We start from the raw sequence: 17,619 nt of genomic DNA, 5'->3' as shown, positions 1-17,619 counted from the left end.
TCCATCCTGTACTCTAGTCACCGTAGAGCTGCATTGATGTTTCTACCATTATATTGCATCCTATACTCCAGTCAGCCCTAGAGCTGCACTGATGTTTCTACCATTATTTTCCATCCTGTACTCCAGTCACCCCTAGAGCTGCACTGATGTTTCTAGCATTATATCCCATCCTGTACTCCAGTCACCCCCAGAGCTGCACTGATGTTTCTACCATTATATTCCATCCCGTACTCCAGTCACGCTAGAGCTGCACTGATGTTTCTAGCATTATATCCCATCCTGTACTCCAGTCACCCCCAGAGCTGCACTGATGTTTCTACCATAATATTCCATCCTGTACTCCAGTCACCCCCAGAGCTGCACTGATGTTTCTAGCATTATATTCCATCCTGTACTCCAGTCACCCCTAGAGCTAAACTGATGTTTTTACCAATATATTCCATCCTGTACTCCAGTCACCCCCAGAGCTGCACTGATGTTTCTACCATCATATTCCATCCTGTACTCCAGTCACCCCTAGAGCTGCACTGATGTTTCTACCATCATATTCCATCCTGTACTCCAGTCACCCCCATAGCTGCACTGATGTTTCTACCATTATATTCCATCCTGTACTCCAGTCACCCCCAGAGCTGCACTGATGTTTCTAGCATTATATCCCATCCTGTACTCCAGTCACCCCCAGAGCTGCACTGATGTTTCTACCATAATATTCCATCCTGTACTCCAGTCACCCCCAGAGCTGCACTGATGTTTCTACCATCATATTCCATCCTGTACTCCAGTCACCCCTAGAGCTGCACTGATGTTTCTACCATTATATTCCATCATGTACTCCAGTCACCCCAAGAGCTGCACTGATGTTTCTAGCATTATATCCCATCCTGTACTCCAGTCACCCCCAGAGCTGCACTGATGTTTCTACCATCATATTCCATCCTGTACTCCAGTCACCCCTAGAGCTGCACTGATGTTTCTACCATTATATTCCATCCTGTACTCCAGTCACCCCCAGAGCTGCACTGATGTTTCTACCATTATTTTCCATCTTGTACTCCAGTCACCCCTAGAGCTGCACTGATGTTTCTAGCATTATATCCCATCCTGTACTCCAGTCACCCCCAGAGCTGCACTGATGTTTCTACCATTATATTCCATCCCGTACTCCAGTCACGCTAGAGCTGCACTGATGTTTCTAGCATTATATCCCATCCTGTACTCCAGTCACCCCCAGAGCTGCACTGATGTTTCTACCATAATATTCCATCCTGTACTCCAGTCACCCCCAGAGCTGCACTGATGTTTCTAGCATTATATTCCATCCTGTACTCCAGTCACCCCTAGAGCTAAACTGATGTTATTACCAATATATTCCATCCTGTACTCCAGTCACCCCCAGAGCTGCACTGATGTTTCTACCATCATATTCCATCCTGTACTCCAGTCACCCCTAGAGCTGCACTGATGTTTCTACCATCATATTCCATCCTGTACTCCAGTCACCCCCAGAGCTGCACTGATGTTTCTACCATTATATTCCATCCTGTACTCCAGTCACCCCCAGAGCTGCACTGATGTTTCTAGCATTATATCCCATCCTGTACTCCAGTCACCCCCAGAGCTGCACTGATGTTTCTACCATAATATTCCATCCTGTACTCCAGTCACCCCCAGAGCTGCACTGATGTTTCTACCATCATATTCCATCCTGTACTCCAGTCACCCCTAGAGCTGCACTGATGTTTCTACCATTATATTCCATCATGTACTCCAGTCACCCCAAGAGCTGCACTGATGTTTCTAGCATTATATCCCATCCTGTACTCCAGTCACCCCCAGAGCTGCACTGATGTTTCTACCATCATATTCCATCCTGTACTCCAGTCACCCCTAGAGCTGCACTGATGTTTCTACCATTATATTCCATCCTGTACTCCAGTCACCCCCAGATCATGAGGCAACACTGAGTACAGATGTGTAGTGGGAAAGTGTAATATCCCCCCCCCCACCAGATGAGGATATCTCCCCCCCCAGGATGAGGATATCTCCCCCCCCCCCAGGATGATGATATTTGCCACCTCCCCTCCCAGGGCGAAGATATCTGCCCCCCCAAGGATGATATGTGCCCCCCCCAGGATGATGATATCTGCCCCCCCCCCCAGGATGATGATATCTGCCCCCCCCAGGATGATGATATCTGCCCCCCCAGGGTGAGGATATCTGCCCCCCCCAAGGATGATGATATCTGCCCCCCCAGGATGATGATATCTGCCCCCCCCCTAGGATGATGATATCTGCCCCCCCCCCCAGGATGATGATATCTGCCCCCCCCCCCCCCCAGGATGATGATATCTGCCCCCGTAGATGTGATGTCACGGCTCCTACACTCCCCCTAATGTAAGAAAAGTTAGTGGGGGTCACATGACGGCGGAGGAGACCCCCAAATGCACACAAGACATCTGATTCCACACTCCACAGAGTGAGAGACAGCCGAGACCCCCGGGGAATGGGGAGAGAGAGACAGCCGAGACCCCCAGGGAATGAGGAGAGAGAGAGAGACAGCCGAGACCCCCAGGGAATGAGGGGAGTGAGAGAGACAGCCGAGACCCCCAGGGAATGAGGAGAGAGAGAGAGACAGCCGAGACCCACAGGGAATGAGGAGAGAGAGAGACAGCCGAGACCCCCAGGGAATGAGGAGAGAGAGAGAGACAGCCGAGACCCCCAGGGAATGAGGAGAGAGAGAGACAGCCGAGACCCCCCAGGGAATGAGGGAGATAGAGAGAGAGACAGCCGAGACCCCCCAGGGAATGAGGAGAGAGAGAGACAGCCGAGACCCCCAGGGAATGAGGAGAGAGAGAGAGACAGCCGAGACCCACAGGGAATGAGGAGAGAGAGAGACAGCCGAGACCCCCAGGGAATGAGGAGAGAGAGAGAGACAGCCGAGACCCCCAGGGAATGAGGAGAGAGAGAGACAGCCGAGACCCCCAGGGAATGGGGAGAGAGAGAGACAGCCGAGACCCCCAGGGAATGAGGGGAGTGAGAGAGACAGCCGAGACCCCCAGGGAATGAGGGGAGTGAGAGAGACAGCCGAGACCCCCAGGGAATGAGGGGAGTGAGAGAGACAGCCGAGACCCCCAGGGAATGAGGAGAGAGAGAGAGACAGCCGAGACCCCCAGGGAATGAGGAAAGAGAGAGAGACAGCCGAGACCCCCAGGGAATGGGGAGAGAGAGAGACAGCCGAGACCCCCAGGGAATGAGGGAGAGAGAGAGACAGCCGAGACCCCCAGGGAATGGGGAGAGAGAGAGAGAGACATCCGAGACCCCCAGGGAATGAGGAGAGAGAGAGAGAGACAGCCGAGACCCCCAGGGAATGAGGAGAGAGAGAGAGACAGCCAAGACCCCCAGGGAATGAGGAGAGAGAGAGAGACAGCCGAGACCCCCAGGGAATGAGGAGAGAGAGAGAGACAGCCGAGACCCCCAGGGAATGAGAGGAGTGAGAGAGACAGCCGAGACCCCCAGGGAATGAGGGGAGTGAGACAGCCGAGACCCCCAGGGAATGAGGGGAGTGAGAGAGAGACAGCCGAGACCCCCAGGGAATGAGGAGAGAGAGAGAGACAGCCGAGACCCCCAGGGAATGAAGAGAGAAAGAGACAGCCAAGACCCCCAGGGAATGGGGAGAGAGAGAGAGACAGCCGAGACCCCCAGGGAATGAGGAGAGAGAGACACAGCCGAGACCCCCAGGGAATGAGGAGAGAGAGAGACAGATGAGACCCCCAGGGAATGGGGAGAGAGGGAGAGACAAGACCCCCAGGGAATGGGGAGAGAGGCAGCCGAGACCCCCGGGGAATGGGGAGAGAGACAGCCGGGACCCCCAGGGAATGAGGAGAGAGAGAGAGAGAGACAGCCGAGACCCCCCCAGGGAATGAGTGGAGAGAGAGAGAGACAGCCGAGACCCCCAGGGAATGAGGGGAGAGAGAGAGACAGCCGAGACCCCCAGGGAATGAGGAGAGAGACAGCCGAGACCCCCAGGGAATGAAGAGAGAGAGACAGCTGAGACCCCCAGGGAATGGGGAAAGAGACAGCCGAGACCCCCAGGGAATGGGGAGAGGGAAAGAAACAGCCGAGACCCCCAGGGAATGAGGAGAGAGAGAGACAGCCGAGACCCCCAGGGAATGAGGAGAGAGAGAGAGAGACAGCCGAGACCCCCCAGGGAATGAGGAGAGAGAGAGAAAGACAGCCGAGACCCCCAGGGAATGAGGAGAGAGAGAGACAGCCGAGACCCCCAGGGAATGGGGAGAGAGAGAGAGACAGCCGAGACCCCCAGGGAATGAGGAGAGAGAGAGAGACAGCCGAGACCCCCCCAGGGAATGAGGAGAGAGAGAGACAGCCGAGACCCCCAGGGAATGAGGAGAGAGAGAGAGACAGCCGAGACCCCCCCAGGGAATGAGGAGAGAGAGACAGCCAAGACCCCCCAGGGAATGAGGAGAGAGAGACAGCCGAGACCCCCAGGGAATGGGGAGAGAGAGAGAGACAGCCGAGACCCCCAGGGAATGAGGAGAGAGAGAGAGACAGCCGAGACCCCCCAGGGAATGAGGAGAGAGAGAGAGAGACAGCCGAGACCCCCAGGGGATGAGGAGAGAGAGAGAGACAGCCAAGACCCCTCAGGGAATGAGGAGAGAGAGAGAGACAGCCGAGACCCCCCAGGGAATGAGGAGAGAGAGAGAGAGACAGCCGAGACCCCCCAGGGAATGAGGAGAGAGAGAGAGACAGCCGAGACCCCCAGGGAATGAGGAGAGAGAGAGAGACAGCCGAGACCCCCAGGGAATGAGGAGAGAGAGAGAGAGACAGCCGAGACCCCCAGGGAATGAGGAGAGAGAGAGAGACAGCCGAGACCCCCCAGGGAATGAGGAGAGAGAGAGAGACAGCCGAGACCCCCAGGGAATGAGGAGAGAGAGAGACAGCCGAGACCCCCAGGGAATGGGGAGAGAGAGAGAGACAGCCGAGACCCCCAGGGAATGAGGAGAGAGAGAGAGACAGCCGAGACCCCCCAGGGAATGAGGAGAGAGAGAGAGACAGCCGAGACCCCCAGGGAATGAGGAGAGAGAGAGAGAGACAGCCGAGACCCCCAGGGAATGAGGAGAGAGAGAGAGACAGCCGAGACCCCCAGGGAATGAGGAGAGAGAGAGACAGCCGAGACCCCCAGGGAATGAGGAGAGAGAGAGAGACAGCCGAGACCCCCAGGGAATGGGGAGAGAGAGAGAGACAGCCGAGACCCCCAGGGAATGAGGAGAGAGAGAGACAGCCGAGACCCCCAGGGAATGAGGAGAGAGAGAGAGAGACAGCCGAGACCCCCAGGGAATGAGGAGAGAGAGAGACAGCCGAGACCCCCAGGGAATGGGGAGAGAGAGAGAGACAGCCGAGACCCCCAGGGAATGAGGAGAGAGAGAGACAGCCGAGACCCCCAGGGAATGAGGAGAGAGAGAGAGACAACCGAGACCCCCAGGGAATGAGGAGAGAGAGAGAGAGACAGCCGAGACCCCCCAGGGAATGAGGAGAGAGAGAGAGACAGCCGAGACCCCCAGGGAATGAGGAGAGAGAGAGACAGCCGAGACCCCCCAGGGAATGAGGAGAGAGAGAGAGAGACAGCCGAGACCCCCAGGGAATGGGGAGAGAGAGAGAGACAGCCGAGACCCCTAGGGAATGGGGAGAGAGAGAGACAGCCGAGACCCCCAGGGAATGAGGAGAGAGAGAGAGAGACAGCCGAGACCCCCCAGGGAATGAGGAGAGAGAGAGACAGCCGAGACCCCCAGGGAATGAGGAGAGAGAGAGACAGCCGAGACCCCCAGGGGATGAGGAGAGAGAGAGAGACAGCCGAGACCCCCAGGGAATGAGGAGAGAGAGAGAGAGAGACAGCCGAGACCCCCCAGGGAATGAGGGAGAGAGAGAGAGAGAGACAGCCGAGACCCCCCAGGGAATGAGGAGAGAGAGAGAGAGACAGCCGAGACCCCCCAGGGAATGAGGAGAGAGAGAGACAGCCGAGACCCCCAGGGAATGAGGAGAGAGAGAGACAGCCGAGACCCCCAGGGGATGAGGAGAGAGAGAGAGACAGCCGAGACCCCCAGGGAATGAGGAGAGAGAGAGAGAGAGACAGCCGAGACCCCCCAGGGAATGAGGGAGAGAGAGAGAGAGAGACAACCGAGACCCCCAGGGAATGAGGAGAGAGAGAGAGAGACAGCCGAGACCCCCCAGGGAATGAGGAGAGAGAGAGAGAGACAGCCGAGACCCCTCAGGGAATGAGGAGAGAGAGAGAGAGACAGCCGAGACCCCCAGGGAATGAGGAGAGAGAGAGACAGCCGAGACCCCCAGGGAATGAGGAGAGAGAGAGACAGCCGAGACCCCCAGGGAAAGAGGAGAGAGAGAGAGACAGCCGAGACCCCCAGGGAATGGGGAGAGAGAGAGAGACAGCCGAGACCCCCAGGGAATGAGGAGAGAGAGAGAGAGACAGCCGAGACCCCCAGGGAATGAGGAGAGAGAGAGAGAGAGAGAGACAGCCGAGACCCCCCAGGGAATGAGGAGAGAGAGAGACAGCCGAAACCCCCCAGGGAATGAGGAGAGAGAGAGAGAGACAGCCGAGACCCCCAGGGAATGAGGAGAGATAGAGAGAGACAGCCGAGACCCCCAGGGAATGGGGAGAGAGAGAGACAGCCGAGACCCCCAGGGAATGAGGAGAGATAGAGAGAGACAGCCGAGACCCCCCAGGGAATGGGGAGAGAGAGACAGCCGAGACCCCCAGGGAATGAGGAGAGAGAGACACCCGAGACCCCCCAGGGAATGAGGGAGAGAGAGAGAGAGACAACCGAGACCCCCAGGGAATGAGGAGAGAGAGAGAGAGAGAGACAGCCGAGACCCCCCAGGGAATGAGGAGAGAGAGAGAGACAGCCGAGACCCCCCAGGGAATGAGGAGAGAGAGAGAGAGACAGCTGAGACCCCCAGGGAATGAGGAGAGAGAGAGACAGCCGAGACCCCCAGGGAATGAGGAGAGAGAGAGAGAGAGAGACAGCCGAGACCCCCCAGGGAATGAGGAGAGAGAGAGAGACAGCCGAGACCCCCCAGGGAATGAGGAGAGAGAGAGAGAGACAGCTGAGACCCCCAGGGAATGAGGAGAGAGAGAGACAGCCGAGACCCCCAGGGAATGAGGAGAGAGAGAGACAGCCAAGACCCCCAGGGAAAGAGGAGAGAGAGAGAGACAGCCGAGACCCCCAGGGAATGAGGAGAGAGAGAGAGACAGCCGAGACCCCCCAGGGAATGAGGAGAGAGAGAGACAGCTGAGACCCCCCAGGGAATGAGGAGAGAGAGAGAGACAGCCGAGACCCCCCAGGGAATGAGGAGAGAGAGAGACAGCTGAGACCCCCCAGGGAATGAGGAGAGAGAGAGAGAGACAGCCGAGACCCCCAGGGAATGAGGAGAGATAGAGAGAGACAGCCGAGACCCCCCAGGGAATGGGGAGAGAGAGAGAGACAGCCGAGACCCCCAGGGAATGAGTGGAGAGACGGCAGAGATTGCGGCACTGACACCGGAGAGACTGCACTCTCCTGTATCGGGAGTCACTTACTTCCATCATCGGAGTCGTAGTTGTCCAGGTCGTCGGGGTCGTCGGGCTGCTCGGGTGCCCGCTGCGGGATGTCCAGGGGGGACAGGTTGTGGGGGGGTCCTGTAGGGGAGGGGGCGCCCTCTGGCCACGGGGTGTATCGGGGGAAGTAGTCGGAGATTTGCTGGATGGGGCGGATGGGCCCTGGACACACATTGATGGCCATGTGCTCCTGGATGCTGATGGGGACCTTGTCTCCACGCCGGACCGTCATCAGCCTGTCTGCGGGAGAGAGATTAGATACATCACTGGAGATCAGATACATCACTGGAGATCAGATACATCACTGGAGATTAGATACATCACTGGAGATCAGATACATCACTGGAGATCAGATACATCACTGGAGATTAGATACATCACTGGAGATCAGATACATCACTGGAGATCAGATACATCACTGGAGATCAGATACATCACTGGAGATTAGATACATCACTGGAGATTAGATACATCACTGGAGATCAGATACATCACTGGAGATTAGATACATCACTGGAGCCCAGAAACGTCACTGGAGATTAGATACATCACTGGAGCCCAGAAACGTCACTGGAGATTAGATACATCACTGGAGCCCAGAAACTTCACTGGAGATTAGATACATCACTGGAATGTAGATACACTACAGATATTATTTGCACAGGAGCTTAGATACAGGCCATGAAAAGGGTAGGTAACTGTCATATGACCTATAACTATAGGAGGACCCGGGTCACATGATCAGATCTGTGCAGGGGATGTTACTATAGGAGGACCAGGGGGTCACATGATCAGATCTGTACAGGAGATGTTACTATAGGAGGACCCGGGGTCACATGATCAGATCTGTACAGGGGATGTTACTATAGGAGGACCCGGGGTCACATGATCAGATCTGTACAGGGGATGTTACTATAGGAGGACCTGGGGTCACATGATCAGATCTGTACAGGGGATGTTACTATAGGAGGACCCGGGGTCACATGATCAGATCTGTGCAGGGGATGTTACTATAGGAGGACCCGGGGTCACATGATCAGATCTGTGCAGGGGATGTTACAATAGGAGGACCCGGGTCACATGATCAGATCTGTGCAGGGGATGTTACTATAGGAGGACCAGGGGGTCACATGATCAGATCTGTACAGGGGATGTTACTATAGGAGGACCCGGGGTCACATGATCAGATCTGTGCAGGGGATGTTACAATAGGAGGACCCGGGTCACATGATCAGATCTGTGCAGGGGATGTTACTATAGGAGGACCAGGGGGTCACATGATCAGATCTGTACAGGAGATGTTACTATAGGAGGACCCGGGGTCACATGATCAGATCTGTACAGGAGATGTTACTATAGGAGGACCCGGGGTCACATGATCAGATCTGTACAGGAGATGTTACTATAGGAGGACCCGGGGTCACATGATCAGATCTGTACAGGGGATGTTACTATAGGAGGACCCGGGGTCACATGATCAGATCTGTACAGGAGATGTTACTATAGGAGGACCCGGGGTCACATGATCAGATCTGTACAGGGGATGTTACTATAGGAGGACCCGGGGTCACATGATCAGATCTGTACAGGGGATGTTACTATAGGAGGACCAGGGTCACATGATCAGATCTGTACAGGGGATGTTACTATAGGAGGACCCGGGGTCACATGATCAGATCTGTACAGGGGATGTTACTATAGGAGGACCCGGGGTCACATGATCAGATCTGTACAGGGGATGTTACTATAGGAGGACCCGGGGTCACATGATCAGATATGTGCAGGAGATGTTACTATAGGAGGACCCGGGTCACATGATCAGATCTGTACAGGAGATGTTACTATAGGAGGACCCGGGGTCACATGATCAGATCTGTACAGGAGATGTTACTATAGGAGGACCCGGGGTCACATGATCAGATATGTGCAGGAGATGTTACTATAGGAGGACCCGGGTCACATGATCAGATCTGTACAGGAGATGTTACTATAGGAGGACCCGGGGTCACATGATCAGATCTGTACAGGGGATGTTACTATAGGAGGACCCGGGTCACATGATCAGATCTGTGCAGGGGATGTTACAATAGGAGGACCCGGGTCACATGATCAGATCTGTACAGGGGATGTTACTATAGGAGGACCCGGGGTCACATGATCAGATCTGTACAGGGGATGTTACTATAGGAGGACCCGGGTCACATGATCAGATCTGTACAGGAGATGTTACTATAGGAGGACACGGGGTCACATGATCAGATCTGTACAGGAGATGTTACTATAGGAGGACACGGGGTCACATGATCAGATCTGTACAGGGGATGTTACTATAGGAGGACCCGGGGTCACATGATCAGATCTGTACAGGGGATGTTACTATAGGAGGACCCGGGGTCACATGATCAGATCTGTACAGGAGATGTTACTATAGGAAGACCCGGGTCACATGATCAGATCTGTACAGGGGATGTTACTATAGGAGGACCCAGGTCACATGATCAGATCTGTACAGGAGATGTTACTATAGGAGGACCCGGGGTCACATGATCAGATCTGTACAGGAGATGTTACTATAGGAGGACCCGGGGTCACATGATCAGATCTGTACAGGGGATGTTACTACAGGAGGACCCGGGTCACATGATCAGATCTGTACAGGGGATGTTACTATAGGAGGACCCGGGGTCACATGATCAGATATGTGCAGGAGATGTTACTATAGGAGGACCCGGGTCACATGATCAGATCTGTACAGGGGATGTTACTATAGGAGGACCCGGGGTCGCATGATCAGATCTGTGCAGGGGATGTTACTATAGGAGGACCCGGGGTCACATGATCAGATATGTGCAGGAGATGTTACTATAGGAAGACCCGGGGTCACATGATCAGATCTGTACAGGAGATGTTACTATAGGAGGACCCGGGTCACATGATCAGATATGTGCAGGGGATGTTACTATAGGAGGACCCGGGGTCACATGATCAGATATGTGCAGGAGATGTTACTATAGGAGGACCCGGGGTCACATGATCAGATTTGTACAGGGGATGTTACTATAGGAGGACCCGGGGTCACATGATCAGATATGTGCAGGAGATGTTACTATAGGAGGACCCGGGGTCACATGATCAGATTTGTACAGGGGATGTTACTATAGGAGGACCCGGGGTCACATGATCAGATTTGTACAGGGGATGTTACTAACAGGAGCCGGGGGATGGGGCAGGAGCCGGGGATGGGGGCAGGAGCCGAGGGACGGGGGCAGGAGCCGGGGGATGGGGGCAGGAGCCGGAGGACGGGGGCAGGAGCCGGGGGACGGGGGCAGGAGCCAGGGATGGGGGCAGGAGCCGGGGGACAGGGGCAGGAGCCGGGGGATGGGGGCAGGAGCCGGGGATGGGGGCAGGAGCCGGGGGACGGGGGGCAGGAGCCGGGGGATGGGGGCAGGAGCCGGGGGGACGGGGGCAGGAGCCGGGGGATGGGGGCAGGAGCCGGGGGATGGGGGCAGGAGACTCCTCATATTGTAGGATCAGGAGGAAGATAAGGAGATAATGAGGATGGAGAAGAGCGCTGCTCCGGGGATAGACTGCTGTACCTAGAGACACCAGAGGATAGAAGCCAGCAGGTAGAGAGCAAGAGAGACAGCACAGAGAGACAACACAGAGAGGAGAGACAGTGAGACAGCACAGAGAGGACAGACAGAGAGACAGCACAGAGAGGGGAGACAGAGAGAGCAAGAGAGACAGCACAGAGAGGAGAGACAGAGAGGAGAAACAGAGAGACAGCACAGAGAGAAGAGACAGAGAGGAGAGACAGCACAGACTGAGAACACAGAGAGACAGCACAGAGAGAAGAGACAGAGAGGAGAGACAGCACAGACTGAGAACACAGAGAGACAGCACAGAGAGAAGAGACAGAGAGGAGAGACGGAGAGACAGCACAGAGAGAAGAGACAGAGAGGAGAGACAGCACAGAGAGACAGCACAGAGAGACAGCACAGAGAGGAGAGACAGCACAGAGAGACAGCACAGAGAGGAGAGACAGCACAGAGAGGAGAGACAGAGAGGAGAAACAGAGAGACAGCACAGAGAGACAGCACAGAGAGAAGAGACAGAGAGGAGAGACAGCACAGAGAGAAGAGACAGAGAGGAGAGACGGAGAGACAGCACAGAGAGACAGCACAGAGAGACAGCACAGAGAGGAGAGACAGCACAGAGAGACAGCACAGAGAGGGGAGACAGAGAGACAGCACAGAGATAAGAGACAGAGAGGAGAGACGGAGAGACAGCACAGAGAGACAGCACAGAGAGGAGAGACAGCACAGAGAGGAGAGACAGCACAGAGAGGAGAGACAGCACAGAGAGGAGAGACAGAGAGACAGCACAGAGAGGAGAGACAGAGAGACACCACAGAGAGACAGCACAGAGGGACAGCACAGAGAGGCAGCACAGAGAGAGCAAGAGAGACAGCGCAGAGAGGACAGACAGAGAGACAGCACAGAGAGACAGCACAGAGAGAGCAAGAGAGACAGCACAGAGAGGACAGACAGAGAGACTGCACAGAGAGGGGAGACAGAGAGACAACACAGAGAGACAGCACAGAGAGGACAGACAGAGAGACAGCACAGAGAGGAGAGACAGAGAGAGCAAGAGAGACAGCACAGAGAGGAGAGACAGAGAGAAGAGACAGAGAGACAGCACAGAGAGGAGGGGGGGGATAGACTGCTGCACCTAGAGACACCATAGGATGGAAGCCAACAGGTAGAGAGCAAGAGAGACAGCACAGAGAGACAGCACAGAGAGGGGAGACAGAGAGACAACAGAGAGAGGAGAGACAGTGAGACAGCAGAGAGAGGACAGACAGAGAGACAGCACAGAGAGGGGAGACAGATAGACAGCACAGAGAGGGGAGACAGAGAGACAGCACAGAGAGGAGAGACACAGAGGGGAGACAGAGAGGCAGCACAGAGAGGAGAGACAGAAAGAAGAGACGGAGAGACAGCACAGAGAGACAGCACAGAGAGGAGAGACAGCACAGAGAGGAGAGACAGCACAGAGAGGAGAGACACAGAGGGGAGACAGAGAGGCAGCACAGAGAGGAGAGACAGAAAGAAGAGACGGAGAGACAGCACAGAGAGACAGCACAGAGAGGAGAGACAGCACAGAGAGGAGAGACAGAGAGACAGCACAGAGAGGAGAGACAGAGAGACAGCACAGAGAGGAGAGACAGAGAGACACCACAGAGAGACAGCACAGAGGGACAGCACAGAGAGGCAGCACAGAGAGAGCAAGAGAGACAGCGCAGAGAGGACAGACAGAGAGACAGCACAGAGAGACAGCACAGAGAGAGCAAGAGAGACAGCACAGAGAGGACAGACAGAGAGACTGCACAGAGAGGGGAGACAGAGAGACAACACAGAGAGACAGCACAGAGAGGACAGACAGAGAGACAGCACAGAGAGGAGAGACAGAGAGAGCAAGAGAGGCAGCACAGAGAGGAGAGACAGAGAGAAGAGACAGAGAGACAGCACAGAGAGGAGGGGGGGGATAGACTGCTGCACCTAGAGACACCATAGGATGGAAGCCAACAGGTAGAGAGCAAGAGAGACAGCACAGAGAGACAGCACAGAGAGGGGAGACAGAGAGACAACAGAGAGAGGAGAGACAGTGAGACAGCAGAGAGAGGACAGACAGAGAGACAGCACAGAGAGGGGAGACAGATAGACAGCACAGAGAGGGGAGACAGAGAGACAGCACAGAGAGGAGAGACACAGAGGAGAGACAGAGAGGCAGCACAGAGAGGAGAGACAGAAAGAAGAGACAGAGAGACAGCACAGAGAGGAGAGACAGAGAGAGCAAGAGAGACAGCACAGAGGGAAGAGACAGAGAGAGCAAGAGAGACAGCACAGAGAGAAGAGCCAGAGAGACAGCACAGAGAGGAGAGACAGAGAGGAGAGACAGAGAGACAGCACAGAGAGGAGAGACAGAAAGAAGAGACAGAGAGACAGCACAGAGAGGAGAGACAGAGAGAGCAAGAGAGACAGCACAGAGAGAAGAGACAGAGAGACAGCACAGAGAGGAGAGACAGAGAGAAGAGACAGAGAGACAGCACAAGGAGGAGAGACAGCACAGAGAGGAGAGACAGAGAGACAGCTCAGAGAGGAGAGACAGCACAGAGAGGAGAGACGGAGAGACAGCTCAGATATATTCGAGAGTGCGGCAGGGAGAGTGCAGAAGATAGTAGAGAGTCAGGCTGTTAGAGTGCAGGAGATAAAAGAAGGTCAGGCTGGGAGAGGGCAGGAGATAAAAGAGGGTCAGGCTGGGAGAGTGCAGGAGATAAAAGAGGGTCAGGCTGGGAGAGTGCAGGAGATAGTAGAGAGTCAGGCAGAGAGATGGCGGTAGATAGTAGAGGTCAGTAGGGGAGAGTGTATGACATAGTAGAGGGTCATGAAGGGAGAGTGTAGGAGATTGTGGAGGTTCAGGAAGGGAAAGTGCAGGAGAGTCGAGCAAGGAGAATGCAGGATATAGACCAGGGGCATATCAACAGTGGTAGGAGCCACTATGGGGCCCTCAGTGCTTCAGGGGGCCCCCGCCATCTCACCTGACACTAAAGAATGGAGAGTACATATTGTACAGCCTAATATGTATATAACATATGTGCTGTATATGTGTGTGTGTGTATAAATGTCTTTGTATGTGAGGAGTGTATTATATATATGGGAAGGGAGCCCCATTCAGAAGTTTGCTATGGGGGCCTGCCTTTTCTAGTTATGCCCTAGAGATAGAGGGTTAGGAAGCGAGAGTGCAGGAGATAGTAGAGAGTCAGACAGAGAGAGTGGAGGAGATAGTAGAGGGTCAGGCAGAGAGAGTGCAGGAGATAGTAGAGGGTCAGGAGGGGAGAGCGCAGGACATAGTAGAGGATCAGGAGGGGAGAGTGCAGGACATAGTAGAGGATCAGGAGGGGAGAGTGCAGGACATAGTAGAGGATCAGGAGGGGAGAGTGCAGGACATAGTAGAGGATCAGGAGGGGAGAGTGCAGGACATAGTAGAGAGTCAGGAGGGGAGAGTGTAGGATATAGTAGAGAGTCAGGAGGGGAGAGTGCAGGACATAATAGAGGGTCAGGAGGGGAGAGTGTAGGAGATAGTAGAGGGTCAGGCAGGGAGAGAGTAGGAGATAGTAGAGCGTTGGGCATGGAGGGTGCAAGACATAGTAGAGAGTCAGACAGGGAGCATGCAGGTCATAGTGGAGGGTCAGGAGGGGAAAGAGCAGTAGATAGTAGAGCGTTGGGCATGGAGAGTGCAGGACATAGTAGAGGGTCAGGCAGGGAGAGTGCAGGACATAGTAGAGGGTCAGGAGGGGATAGAGCAGTAGATAGTAGAGCGTTGGGCATGGAGAGTGCAGGACCTAGTAGAGGGTCGGGCAAGACATAGTAGAGAGTCAGACAGAGAGAGTGCAGGTCATAGTGGAGAGTAAGGAGGGGAGAGTGCAGGACATAGTAGAGGATCAGGAGGGTAGAGTCCAGGACATATTAGAGAGTCAGGAGGGGAGAGTGCAGGACATAGTAGAGGGTCAGTAGGGGAGAGTGCAGGAAATATTAGAGGGTCAGGAGGGGAGAGTGCAGGACATAGTAGAGGGTCAGGAGGGTAGAGCGCAGGACATATTAGAGGGTCAGGAGGGGAGAGCACAAGACATATTAGAGGGTCAGGAGGGGAGAGCGCAGGACATATTAGAGGGTCAGGAGTGGAGAATGCAGGACATAGTAGAGGGTCGGGCAGTAGATAGTAGAGGGTCAGGCCGGGAGAGTGCAAGACATAGTAGAGGGTCAGGAGGGGAGAGAGCAGTAAATAGTAGAGCGTTGGGCATGGAGAGTGCAGGACATAGTAGAGGGTTGGGCAGGACATAGTAGAGAGTCAGACAGAGAGAGTGCAGGTCATAGTGGAGGGTCAGGAGGGTAAAGTACAGGACATAGTAGAGGGTCAGGAGGGGATAGTGCAGGACATAGTAGAGAATCAGAAGGGGAGAGTGCAGGACATAGTAGAGAATCAGGAGGGGAGCGTGCAGGACATAGTAGAGGGTCAGGAGGGGAGAGCGCAGGACATATTAGAGGGTCAGGAGGGGAGAGCGCAGGACATATTAGAGGGTCAGGAGGGGAGAGCGCAGGACATAGTAGAGGGTCGGGCAGTAGATAGTAGAGGGTCAGGCTGGGAGAGTGCAAGACATAGTAGAGGGTTAGGCAGGGAGAGTGCAGGACATAGTAGAGGGTCAGGAGGGGAGAGTGCAGGACATAGAGGATCAGGAGGGGAGAGTGCAGGACATAGTAGAGGATAAGGAGGGGAGAGCGCAGGACATATTAGAGGGTCAGGAGGGGAGAGCGCAGGACATAGTAGAGGGTCGGGCAGTAGATAGTAGAGGGTCAGGAGGGGAGAGTGCAAGACATAGTAGAGGGTCAGGCAGGGAGAGTGCAGGACATAGTAGAGGGTCAGGAGGGGATAGAGCAGTAGATAGTAGAGCGTTGGGCATGGAGAGTGCAGGACATAGTAGAGGGTCGGGCAGGATATAGTAGAGAGTCAGACAGAGAAAGTGCAGGTCATAGTGGAGAGTCAGGAGGGTAAAGTACAGGCCATAGTAGAGGGTCAGGAGGGGAGAGTGCAGGACATAGTAGAAGATCAGGAGGGGAGAGAGCAGGACATAGTAGAGGATCAGGAGGGGAGAGTGCAGGACATAGCAGAGGGTCAGGAGGGGAGAGTGCAGGACATAGTAGAGGGTCAGGAGGGGAGAGCGCAGGACATATTAGAGGGTGAGGAGGGGAGAGCGCAGGACATAGTAGAGGGTCAGGAGGGGAGAGCGCAGGACATAGTAGAGGGTCAGGAGGGGAGAGTGCAGGACATAGTAGAGGGTCAGGAGGGGAGAGTGCAGGACATAGTAGAGGATCAGGAGGGGAGAGTGCAGGACATAGCAGAGGGTCAGGAGGGGAGAGTGCAGGACATAGTAGAGGGTCAGGAGGGGAGAGCGCAGGACATATTAGAGGGTCAGGAGGGGAGAGCGCAGGACATATTAGAGGGTCAGGAGGGGAGAGCGCAGGACATTGTAGAGGGTCAGGAGGGGAGAGTGCAGTACATAGTAGAGGGTCAGGAAGGGAGAGTGCAGGACATAGTAGAGGGTCAGGCAGGATGTGGCGGTAGATGTGGAGGTCAGTGGACAGTAGTAACACCTCAGGTTGTAGTAGACAGGTGGGCAAATGGGTCACTTTGGCTGGGGACTTTCTATGGTCTCCTGAACATGGAGCTGACATTCTGCAGAACATCTCACTGTAAACTTCTGCAAATTCCTGTCTCAGCACCACCGCTGCTACCTGTTCTGCAGAGCATCACCCCAAACTTACAAGGAATCTACAGATCAGCCATGAGAGCGCTGTGCCGTTCAGCCCTTCGGTGCCTGCGGTCCTTACACAACCGTACAACTCCAAAGCCATCCTCACCACGACCTGAGGAATGTCGCCCCCGACCCGTTGCCTTATCGTAGAAACCCTTTTCTTGCCACCGGTTGAACTTACCTCTCGCCTCGGGTAGTCCGAGGAACCCCGGGAAGTCAGGGAGACAGTAATGGAGAGAGCAGCGGGTCTGAGGAGAGATGTGCGGCAGGAGAAGGGATGGATTGCCTCTGTTGCTGTTGCTCGCTCCCTGACTGCTGTGTTGCACAGCAGGGGAAGGAGGGAGGGCGAGAGGGAGAGGAGGAGACAAAGAGACAGAGCGAAACGTATAGAGAGCAAGAAAGAGAAGAGTGTAGACAGAGGTGAAAGAAAACAGTCGCAGGAAAGCCCAGACAATGCCACCGCTGCCTGGACCACCTGATGCTCTGCCCACTCCATCAGGATCAGCCTGGACGTCACCCTCAACGGTGCATAGAGATGCCTCCAGAGATACCCCAAGAGATGCCCCTAGATATACCTTCAAAGATGTCCTCAGAGATGCCCCTAGAGATTCCCCCC

General features: G+C 54.9%; 1 protein-coding gene across 3 annotated transcripts in view; it reads right to left on the bottom strand.

Moving 5' to 3' along the window:
- Window positions 1-17,619, bottom strand: part of DOC2A (double C2 domain alpha) — an 81,645-nt gene that overhangs the window by 55,527 nt on the left and 8,499 nt on the right. Inside the window, exons 1-2 of one of the 3 annotated variants that reach the window (XM_072119465.1) lie at window positions 17,185-17,403; window positions 7,613-7,866 (exon numbers count right to left, since the gene is read on the bottom strand). In XM_072119465.1, the coding sequence (XP_071975566.1) occupies window positions 7,613-7,862 (250 nt within the window). In that variant the 5' untranslated portion in view covers window positions 7,863-7,866; window positions 17,185-17,403. Of the gene's footprint in view, window positions 1-7,612; window positions 7,871-17,184; window positions 17,404-17,619 lie in introns of those variants that run through there. The other 2 variants (XM_072119464.1, XM_072119463.1) reach the window with 2 other exon arrangements.

Source organism: Engystomops pustulosus, chromosome 8, assembly GCF_040894005.1.
Source record: "Engystomops pustulosus chromosome 8, aEngPut4.maternal, whole genome shotgun sequence".
Classification (NCBI taxonomy): Eukaryota; Metazoa; Chordata; class Amphibia; order Anura; family Leptodactylidae; genus Engystomops; species Engystomops pustulosus.
This window is presented reverse-complemented; position numbering and strand designations above follow the sequence as displayed.